Below are 12268 nucleotides of genomic sequence, written 5' to 3' on the forward strand. Positions count from 1 at the left end.
GTAATATTTGTGGTCAAGCTAAATACGACCGTACTCCAATCAAGCAACAGTTTCACATAGTTCCTCCGCCCACCAAGCCTTTTGAAATCTTGCACATTGACTTATTCACAGTTGATACAGAAAAATACCTAACACTAGTTGATGCTTTTTCTAAATATGCCCAGGCGTACCATCTTCGCGATGGCACTGCTATTAGTGTAGTACAGGCTGTATTAAAGTTTTGTACCCATCATGGAATCCCTTCAATTATAGTATCAGATCGTGGCACTGAATTTACAAACCAGCTTTTCTTAGAGTTCACTCGCGTTCATAAGATCCAGCATCACAAGATCTTAGCTCATGCTCCAAACGAAAACGGAATAGTAGAACGCTTCCACTCGACGTTGTTAGAGCACTTGCGATTATTAAAACTACAGCATCGCAGCGAATCGGTAGTAAATCTTATATCTTATGCGATCTTAGCGTACAATAGTTCGATACACAGTTTAACTAAATGTAGACCCTTAGAGGTTATTACTGGTCACTTCGATCCCCGCGACCCAATAGATATCGAGTTAACAGAGCATTTATTGCAACAATATATCATAGATCATCGCGCTAAGATGAGCAAGGCTTATGAGATGATACAAGATTCATCCCTACGCCTCCGTACTGAGATCATGGAGAATCGTAATAAAACTAGAGAGGCCGAAGAAACGTATAATCCCGAGCAAAACGTTTTTGTTAAAAACCCTATGGCCAGTCGTCAGAAACTAGCACCGCGATACACTCACGATACTGTTTTAGCCGATCTCCCTATACATATTTACACTAAGAAAAAGCGTGGTCCCGTGGCTAAGTCTAGGTTAAAGAGAGTCCCTAATAGTGCACGCTTGTTGCAGGATAATAATGATGATCCTGCTCCGGGCAGCAGTCGCACAAGAGATCCTACTTGACAGCTTAGAAGACGGTCCAGGCATTCTCCCTTTCAAACTAGGTCCTACCAAAATAATATCCCACTATCATTCCTTTCTCCAATTTATTGATATCGATTACATACAGTCTAAGGTAAATTTAGTTAGATCACAGTTAAATGATGTTCGGCCTCAGTTAAATAATAAGACTTTAAACTTGTACGAACCACATATTGATTATCTGAGTAAGAAGCTAGAAAAGGTTGCTGACCAGTTGCAAACGTTTGAAATGAATCGCGTTAAACGAGGATTGATAGACGGATTAGGATCAGTCATAAAAAGCATCTCAGGAAACCTAGATTATACAGATGCTGTGCGTTACGATAATGCTATTAAGTCTTTACAAAGTAACGAAGAAAAATTAGTTTCAGAATTTAACAGTCACATAAGTCTAAGTAAAGAATGGATGACTGAACACACTAACATACTAGAGACTATTTCTAAAAATCAAATAAAGATTGAGAACGTACTTAATCTAATTATTAATAGCGAAGCAAGTAGAGATACAGATTTAGTAAAATACGCCCATCTGGCTCAGTTACTTTTAATCTTAGGAGATAATATAGAAGATCTTGCAGAGGAGTTAGTTAAGTTAGAAAACCTTTTAGCATTTATCCGTGCATCGAGCACGCACCATTCTATGTTAAGTTTAGAAGTTTTAAGATCAATGTTAGATAAGTTAAAGACTTTATATTACAAAGACGAAGTTATTGAAGTCAATCTTAGAGAATATTACGATATTATAAAACTAGGTTCTTACTACACTAAAAATAAAATAGTTATAGTGTTCAAGATTCCGATCGCTATCCCACATTCCTATGATCTGTATAAATTAGCCATTGTTCCCAATAAACACCATAATGTTCTCATCCCATCCTCTCCTTATATAGCAATACATAGAAATGATTTCATCTACATAGAGACAGAATGTCCGAAGTCCAATACTTGGTATCTCTGCGAGATAAGAATAAACTACAAGCCACAAGATCAAGTTGACTGCATCCAGACTCTCATCGCTACCCAGAAACTGGACATCACATGCAAGCTCACCACGGTTCTACTCGATCGAGAAGCCCTTGAGCAACTGGACGACAAACACTATGTAGTCAGCTTCCCAAAACCAACGAAGATCCAGACATCCTGTGGAAAGAATACTTACTCTACTCTTCAAGGCAGTTATCTGGCTACCGTCCCTTCGGGATGTTATCTCCAAACGTCCGAGTTCACTATACTCAACAGCAACGACCGCACAAGAGGAACAGCTATCAAAATCATGAACCTGCCACCTCCAGAGAACTTCCCATCAACTCCGAGATCACTCATAAAATTGAACTCAATCAACTTAGAAAATCTACACGCAAGTAACACGAAGATATCTCTGCAGCATCCAGTAGAGATAAGCAAATCTGTGGAAGCTAGCCTTTACCATACTACGATACCCTTATACGTAGTACTGTTAAGTGCAGGCGCACTCGTTATTGGCTTATTAATTCGACGTCACTACATCAAACGTCAAGTGAATACGTCAAGCCCTCAAGAAACCTATGCAGAAATCTCAGATAAGCAACGAGATGTATCCAGTCTCACTACAGCAACATTCTCGAAGAAAATTCTCCAATAGTTGCTGATCTTCGGGGGGAGGTGTTACACCCTGCCACTCTAAGGGAAACGCCTACGAAGTACCAACCTAGATTTTGGCTAAACAAGTAATTGCGTCAATCGGCGACACGAGGAGCTGCGTCGGCAGAACGTGATGCACCGAGCCGCCGCGTCCCACCGCGCCACCGCCACATCGATCACTTTGGTTCCAACATCGAACTTGGTCAATCGCTCTAGTAATAATTAATTTGTAATTGTAATTTCTATATCTTTAATTAAATTAGTTTAAAGTAAATTGGTTTTTTTTGAGACTATCGCTGCCGCCGTACGTATTTACATTGTAACTAATCACAAAACAAAATAATACTTGTACAATGGACTTGCTATTGACTGTCAAATTCCGGAAGAGAACTTACTTACTACTTTGTTACATACTGACCGGGGTTTTCTCGTCATGTCGTTGTGGCAATGTTCGGAGACACACACGTGTGGGACAAAATTTTAAAAAAGTAGGTATTCGTATTCGTAATTATTATTTCACCGAATACGAATATTCGGTAAATGTCTACTATTCGGCGAACACGAATATTCGTATTCGTTGCATCACTAGTGTGTATGTATGTATATTTCTTTGGCACGGCCTACAGTCTTAAACGGCTAGACCGATTTTAGCGTGAGAGGTGTCGATAAATTTGTCTTAATCGTGATGAGAGTGACACTGGCTACATTAAAATTGAAAAAATCTAAATGGCGGATTATAGACGCCATAATGTCTTAAAAAATTTTTTTTTTCTCAAAGCCTATCGAGTAGGGTATCAAAATAAAGGCCTTTTTAAGTAGCTTACAAAAATGTATGTTATTTAACTAAAAAGATTAAAATAAAAACCCAACTGCGCAAAAATGAACTAAAAAGATAATAAAAACGAGCCTTAGTGTTCACTAAATCATTAACATGCTTTACTAACATACGTATTATAACTCCCAGCGGCCCACGGTTGGCGGCGCCTGCGTCGTTATTTTTGAACCGCCGCGCAATCGGCCAGTTAGTCGCGCCACCGCCGCCCTTAACTGTAGTTTGCTTCTGTTGTGTTCCCACCACACCTGGATTACAAGTAGGTGTTTTCATTCATATTTTTTATACCAAAAAGCCAAGTGATAAGTGGACTAAAATTATTTTTGGTTTGGTCTATTTTGATGACATAGTTATAAATAGGTTAATAGAACATTAGGTATTAAGATTAGGATGTTTTTGTTGGTTTAGTTTTAGTTGAACTCTGTTTTATCGATTTCAAGAGTAACAAATCTTACATCATTATTTTCAACATTTAAGTGGTATTGAGATCGTTTTAAAAAGATTACAATATACTAACACTTTAAAGATATCAATTTTACTAATAGTTCGCGCAATTTTCCAGTACCTTCAGGGAAAATGTTACGTATAGCTTATTTCATCAAATCCGGTTACAGGTTGCGAACCTGAGCTTGCCAATGTTTATATGAGCACAAGCGTTTTTACTTTAAAATGTTTATGTATTATTCATAATTTATGTTTAATTGCTATTGTCCGCCATAACAAAGATTATGCTTTTTGACGATATTTCGTGAACTAACTTCATCTTGAAATTTTCTTGAATGGACTTATCATTTTCTTTTTCAAACTATGAACCTTTTTCTACAAAACTTTTTAAAATGACTTTCTGCCCATCTCACTCACTCATCAATGAACAACTTTAAGAGTAATAGAGACGGACAGAGTCGATGTACTATCGACTAATTGATATCGATTTGCGGAGTCGACACCCTCAGCTTTGATATCAGTACCAAGGTCGGCTGTTTCTGTTTATATAAAAATATCAAACGATTGATATGCCCAAGGCTAACGATATTTATTATCAAACTTATTTAAATTCTGTCGCTTCACTGGTTTTAAGTTCAAATTAGAAAAAAAACTGGTAATCCCAGATTATTGAAATAAAATTATATTGCTTAAAAAGAAAATATTGTGTTGTTTCGGAGAGTACGATGGGATTGAAATATTAGCCTTACTATCGCGACTGAAAAATTAGGTACCTACCAGAGTTAAACTTGTGAAAAAATTGTGTAACCTCTTTTAAATAACAGTAGATAGTAATCTATACTAGTCTATACCAGTATTATAAATGCGAAAGTAACTCTGTCTGTCTTGCTTTCACGCCTAAACCACTGAAGCGATTTTGATGAAATTTGGCATAGACAGACATAGTTTGAGTCCCGGGAAAGGACATAGGACAGATTTTATCCCGGTTTTTGAAACAGGGACGCGCGCGGTAAAGTTTTCCACGCGGGCGAAGCCGCGGGCGGAATGCTAGTACTTTATATTGTTATTAAATCTTAATTTTCAATAACCAAGTACCTACAGTCGTATGTAGGTAATATCCCGAAACATTTTTGTATTCGAAAGACAAAAGAATCTCAATATTTCGTAGTAGGTAAATTATAATCAGTATTAAGAAATGTTTACATTTAGTCAGGTCAGTAATCAAAGTGATTGTAAACAAATTCATTCAAGTCAAAACATATTTTTTTCTTATTCATTAAGGCACTTAATTAAACAATCAAAATAATACATTATTTTTTATTTACTGCACTACAGGGTGGAATTTTGTAATGCCACCTGGAGGGAAAGTACTCTTAATACTGTAGATAGAAAATTTTCCTCAAAGAAAACATTCCTTTATTTTTGAAAAGAAATAGAACTGCATTCAAAGATTTCCAAAAATTTTCTTGCCACACCCGGGATTCGAACCAACTAAAATCTGTTAAAAATTACACCCTGTATTTTTATTGCATCTATCGTTAGGGTTAAGTATAAAACTGAATTCTCTCTAACAAACTAGATAAATCAAATGAGGAAATTGTACAGGAAATTGTATGGTATGGTAGAAATTTTTCGAAAATCTGTACTTTCCCTCCAGGTGGCATTACAATATTCCACCTTGTATAATTAATGAATAGCTCATCATGAGTGTAAGAAGTCTCAGATACGTTTTTGTATTTTTCGATCAGTCTTGTCTCTGTCACTCTCAGCGAGATGGAAAGATACAGCGAAATAGACTCGAAAATATGGATAGGTAAGGCCTTAGGGAATTCTGTTCTAGTAAGGTTCATCGGGGAAAAACGACATTTTCTGTATTGAAAATCTTGATCTGATCTCTCTGAGCTGTCTCTCTTGACAATTCAATCGCAATTATTCCATTTTAATGTACCTACGCAATTTTTACAGTCAGATAATTTGGAGTTACTTGGTGTATTTTTATTTCTTTATTAATTTTAATGTAAATAGATACTGACAAGAGGTAATTATGGTAAAACTTAAGCGCAATAATAATACTAATAATATGGGCAGTTACGTCGTAGTTAGATATCGCAGTCTGATTTGTTCTAATTTCTGTATCCATGAAATATTAAATCATGATTTATGAATCTTTTGTTTCTAGCTGAAACCTCATTTCTCCGTTTCAGAGTTTTGTTCCTTTAAACTTTCAGAACATTCAAACGTCTATCTATACTAATATTATAAATGCGAAAGTAACTCTGTCTGTCTGTCTTGCTTTCACGTCTAAACCACTGAACCAATGTTAATGAAATTTGGCATAGAGATAGTTTGAGTCCTGGGAAAGGACATAGGATAGTTTTTATCCCGGTTTTTGAAACAGGGACGCACGCGATAAAGTTTTTCTGTGACAGACAACAATCCACGCGGGCGAAGCCGCGGTCGGAAAGCTAGTAGGTTATAGGGGTATAGTTCCATGTTAAGCGTTTGATTACATCTAAAATACTAATGTAATTATTTTAACGCAATATTCTAACGGTAGATACATAATGCTGTACACTACGAAGCTGTTAATGACTAGATATCTTAATTGCTAAGACGTGTATAACACCTGAGTCGGTGTAAGGCGCCTAATCCATAATGTAGCTTTAACTTGCTTACGAGATTACATTAACTTGATATTTGAGTAGCAAGAGGTACTCATTAAGGTAAGAGGTAAACATATTTGTCTCGAAAACTGAGCTAAGTTTATTTTAACTGTCTCAAAAGTATTTTCAGTTAGAATTAACACATTGTTTCAGTATAATCTTAGAAGTTACTCAATCATCATGTAGGTACACTACGTGCAGTATTTATTTTACAGTGTTCAGGAATTTCTGGACAAAAATTTGCATGTTAATGTATTTTAGCAGAATAGAGCACTTTGTATTTACAATACTATCTGTATCAACCTATTCTTTGCAAATAAATGTATTTGTCTTTGTATTAAATAGTTACTCAATATTTAATACTGCATGTAGTGTATATACCTACATAATGAAAGTTATTTCTGGAACTAAGTATTTTTCTGTTCCCGAGTGTTAGAGGAAGAGGAGATTCTATTCCAGGAATTTTATAAATTCCCCAGTGAATGGAAAGTATTTTCAAGAAAATTAAAATTCAAATGAAACTGAGGCTAGTTTGCATCCTTCCGACAATACTTAATGACACTGAAATATTTAATTGAAATTGTTCAATTATTTTGGGAGGTATATTTTTTCGAATCATTTGCCTATATAGGGGGAGTCTGGTATATTCTACTGGCTGCTATTGTACCACATTCATATTTCGTATATTCTTTAAGTGGCAACACAGTAATAAGCAAAAACTAACGTGTGTCACCGTTGCAGCAATTTAAAGATTAATCCACTAAATATTGAGGTGGTCCAATTTAGCACCCTGTCCTTTGAACCAAACTTTCCTCTGTACGTAACTCGAACACTAAGGCTGGGTTGCACCATCTTACTTTAACTTTGACAAACGTTAAAAATCTGTCAAACTCCATACAAAAGACACCGGTTATCGTCATAGTTACGGTCAAAGTTTGGTGGTGCAATTCAGCCTAAGTATGCAACCCGTAGTTCGATATAGTACATGAGGGGGTCTTTAATAGCTGGTTGTCACTTAAATTAAAAACATCGAAGCTTGCATGCTCCAGTGAAAAGTATGAATTATGTAACTCATTTATTGTAACTATGTATAATATGTATGTATTTAAAAAAAAAAAGTATATAAGTAGTATATCCGTTAAGCTAGCACCCATAACACAAGCATATTAATTGCTTACTTTGGGGCTAGATGGCGCTGTGTGAGATTGTCCAAAGATATTATTATTATTATTATTGAGACGAAAATAAAAGCAAGCGTTATCATTATCACTGAGGGCTCGCTCTAACTTATTGATAAGAATATTTTTCTCTTGATAACTTATAAATAAAATTTTACGATCCATAAACAAAGGAGATAGGAGCGATTGCGAAACATGTGTATGTGACATACTGATATAATCTGTGAGGAGAAATTAATTATGTAATAATATCATAACGGAGTAGTAAAACAGTAGGTTCAGATAATTTTTAATTTTTAGTTGGCCGATAGTTGTGCCCGATTTTAAATTGCATGAAGAATCGGCCAAATCGAATCGGCGTAGTGTGCGCACTCTCCCATACATGCCCATACTGATCAACTGCCCGACTAAACTATCGGCCGACGAAAAATCAACGGTGTGCGCCTACTCTTAAAAAGCTCAACTTGTCAATATGTATTGATTTGAAAGTGACTACAGTAAAGTGTGGATATGAAACGAAGTTTAGATTGTGTTGTAAATGTGTGGAAAATATGTACCTAGTCAAGTACATTTTTTATTTTGATAATAATAATAATCTTCATCCGTCGTCTAAGAATATTTTGAATGAGTCCATCTAATGTCAAATTAAGTGTTTAAAACGAGATATGTAAATTTAATGTCGTAGAATAAGGACAAAGTAAATAGTTTTTTTGTAACTTACAAGAATAATAACAATAAATAGAAAACACTTTAATAAACACTACCTACACAATCAAAACAAGAAAAATAAACAATAGTGTCTAGACAAACCTAAAAAGGATTTAGGACGCTATTTGGATCAAATATGTAATTGCTCAATAATGAATAAAAAAAAAATAAAAAAATAAAAAAAAAAAAAAAGAAGAAAAGAAATTACACAAAAGTGTCAGTACAATTTAGACCGTTAATAAGTTAAGAATATTAAGTTTTTGGGAATATTCGTTGGACGACTATACGCCTCAAGTGAATCTATCTATGTTCCAAGTCAATTTGTTCTACTTTTGTTAGAGTGAACCCACTGATTTTCTTTGCACTATGGTTATTACTAAGTTCGAGCAAAGAAGGGCGGAAGCACAAGTTTCGGAACAGGCAATTATCACCGACGGATGCAGGAGAAGTTATGATTTGGGAACGGCAATAAAACAACTGATTAAGTACTTTGTCTTACTAGCAATAACAATGTGATAAAGTTAATTTGTTTGTCTGTTTATTGCTAAAGTACTTCAGTCGCACTAGAACTTGGCAGTAGGCAGACAAATCATTGAAATGTTTGGATTTTCATTGATAGAGTTTGCGGACTGGGATGTGAAAAGATTGCTTAAGAAGCTTTTTTCAGTTTTTACTTCTTTTGGTAACGATACTCGTAGAGCTTAGATTTCAACATTCAATAGCCTCTCCTTTTAAAGTTAGTAACATGACTAGTCTCAAAGCTAGTGCAGGATGCTTAGGATTCTACCAGCTTTAAGTTTTTTTCATTTGGCAGCGTAATATGCTTAGTGCACCTGAGTCAAAAAGGCATTTGCGAATAGCTTGTTACATATAAAAGCGAATGACATATTAAGCTAAAGGATTTGGCATCTTGTTCGTCACCATATTTATCATCATCATTTTAGCTATAACTAAGAAGTCCACTGCTGAACATAGGCCTCCCCCAATGATTTCCATGTTGACCGGTTGGTAGCGACCTGCCTACCTTTTTGATGTCGTCTGTCCACTTTGTGGGTGGACGTCCCACGCTGCATTTTCCGGTACGCACGGGCTCCACTCCAGTATGTTGCTGCCCCATCGGCAGCAACATACTAGAGCAGAAGAAAAGTAACTTTCACCAGATCGTCAGTTCACCTTGCCCTGTCCACACTACGTCTTTGGTTCCAGTGCGTGGTCGCCACTCGAGAACTTTTAGACAAAAGGAAAATTCTAGATCCTAAAGCACCTTTCGTTGTTCACAGTGAGCGAGTCACCCACGACTCCTGACGTGGAGGCGGGCGCGTCACAGTGCGGCGACGAGGAGAAGTTTGACCCTGACTCCAGAAATGGTCACCGCCGAATCCTGCAGAGGATCGAGACGGTGCCTGACATCAAGAAGGATACGTCTGGGATCACTACACAGTATATCGCTGCGGGAATAGGTGAGTGTTGTTTTACTATCTCTTTATCTGTCTGTTTAAGGCAAGAGCCTTATGAACGCTGTAATAGAAAAGATTTAGAGACACACCATGGACGACCAAGTGGCCGTCGACCGATATGTCGTCCCAGGTACTGCTGGGAAGACGAAGTCGCTTAGGACTAGCGCGGTCTCCACGACAATAACTGCCAAGAAGTGGCGCAGAACAGACTGGAGTGGAGACTCTAAGGCTAAAAACTCACGGCGCGATTTTCACCCGCGCCCGCGGCGGTTGCGGAATTTATTTATTTATTTATAGATACAACAACAGAATACAATCTCAAACATTTTTATAGAATAACATTAGTTTTTTTGCATTCAAATTGAATTCCTAATGTTTTATTTCAAAACTCACGGGAGCGGTTATTATTTGCGGGGTTATTTTAAGAACTCACGGTGCCAAGTCACTGGTACAAAATTATTACGGGCGAAAACCGCCGAGCGGGACCCGATTACAACCGCGCCCACAGCGGGCGAAAACTGCGTCGTGAGTTGTGCATTACTTTTTATATAAGTATCTGCATTCTACAGAAGCTGCGGGCCCGCAACGACCGCGGGCGCGGGTGAAAATCGCGCCATGAGTTCTTAGCCTATAGTTGGAGGACAAGACTAATTTAGGTCGATGCGCCAGCATAGTTAGCGACACACTTTATATAAGAGGTATACAATTGAAAATATAAAACTTAATTATTATTTCCAGTGAATCTTGGCGCGTTTGCGGCCGGTGCTTGCATCGCGTGGTCTTCTTCGGGGCTTCCTCTACTACATCCTCTGTTCTCTTCCGACGTAAGTTGTAGTCTATTCACCAATCAAACGTTAGAGAGAGCTATGCGAACGTAAAGCCTGATTTGAACGCTAGAATACCAGAGAGAGAGTCGAGTGAGAGCCTAAAGTCGCAATATTAAAATAAATAAATAAATAAAATAAAAAGTATTTATTTCGGATAACAGGGATCCATAATGTTAGTAAAAACTTAGGCTATGTTAGTATCTTATTTCTAAAACAGACTTCGTCCTGCTGAGCATGTGGCCGATCAGTGGACAATCCCCACTATCGGCTATCTCCTTCAGTACGCTGTGGCAGCTGCCGCGCACTCTGTGCAGTAATGATGCGCACTTTATAGCTTCAAAGCTATCTACGCCCGCCAATGCAAACATCGCAGACGCACTACAAAACATATATATTGTAAGGCTGGGTTGCATCATCTTACTTTAACTTTGACAAATGTCAAAAATCTGTCAAACTCCATACAGAAAACGCCGGTTATCGTTATAGTTACGGACAAAGTTAGGTGGTGCAACTCAGCCTAAGTCTGCTACTTTTCATGGATTGTAAATAAAGACAAAAGTAGGTACTACAGGATTATAAATTGTTGAAAAATAAAGTCTATTAGGTACAACTGCACAAGAAGCCACAGTGTTGAGCTTGATGTGCTATCCGTACCTAAGATATCAAGGGCGTACATTTTAATAAGTCCATTCATTATTAAAAAGAAAATTAGCGCTATCTGAAGCTTATTAATTTAGAATTTCGGGAGGTAAATTAAAGTTACTGCTACGAGCGATAGTAAAGTTTAAAAGTTATTTGCAAACCATCAAAGTAACGTAAATAAAAAAGTTAAATAATAATGTTAGGTACTCCTGTTTCGGCGCCCTAAACTAATCCACCTTCTCTCCCACGAAAGAGTTGTTTCGGCGATTTATAATTCTGTGGTAATAGGTACAGTCAGTTTGAATACAAACCTGTATTTTTTCATGAAAAAAGATTCTGTAATATTTTATTCTGTTTGAAACACAGATGAATGGAAATATTTTTGAAAATGTTGCGCCGTTACTCTACAAAGTTTGGGTCAGATAAGAGTGCTTTAAAGTTTTTCTGACAATTATTTTAGTAAATATGAGTGGCAAAAAGACTAATGCCCATTTTCACCATCAATCCCTAATTTTTAAGTGACCCCTATGAAAAAAATAGGGGTTTATGGTGAAAACGGGCATTAAACTATTAAAATGATTGCACGGAGTAGAATTAAAAACTCTTTTGGTTCTAATCTTTTAGCAAGTTCTTACTAACATGAGCAAAACCTCTTCGCAATGCTTTATGTTGCTTTTTTGGTACAAGTCCACATTAACAGAGGCGCTTGTTGGCTCAAAAATGTACAAAGAAGAGACATGCTTTTAGTTTCAGCAGCTTTTATATTTTATAACACGGCGTCGGTGCTTCCGTGCGCAACTAAGTTACGTCATACAATATTTGCAGGCTTTCTTTGAAGTAAATAAACAGACATTGGGTTTTGTGAGACCAGTGGCCTAATTCACGTGTTTTGACAGTCAAGATCTCGCTGGCAATCAGAATTATTCGTCTCCTTGAAAAACAGT

General features: G+C 36.9%; 1 protein-coding gene across 1 annotated transcript in view; it reads left to right on the plus strand.

Annotated features, from left to right (window-relative positions):
* The first annotated feature begins 1620 nt into the window (after positions 1-1620).
* The window catches only part of LOC135083632 (facilitated trehalose transporter Tret1-like), a 28179-nt gene continuing 17531 nt past the window's right edge, over positions 1621-12268 (plus strand). Inside the window, exons 1-3 of the mRNA XM_063978335.1 lie at positions 1621-2314; positions 9679-9858; positions 10594-10679. Coding sequence (XP_063834405.1) covers positions 1621-2314; positions 9679-9858; positions 10594-10679 — 960 coding nt within the window. The remainder of the gene's footprint in view (positions 2315-9678; positions 9859-10593; positions 10680-12268) is intronic.

The sequence above is a fragment of the Ostrinia nubilalis genome, chromosome 24 (assembly GCF_963855985.1).
Source record: "Ostrinia nubilalis chromosome 24, ilOstNubi1.1, whole genome shotgun sequence".
Taxonomy (NCBI): domain Eukaryota; kingdom Metazoa; phylum Arthropoda; class Insecta; order Lepidoptera; family Crambidae; genus Ostrinia; species Ostrinia nubilalis.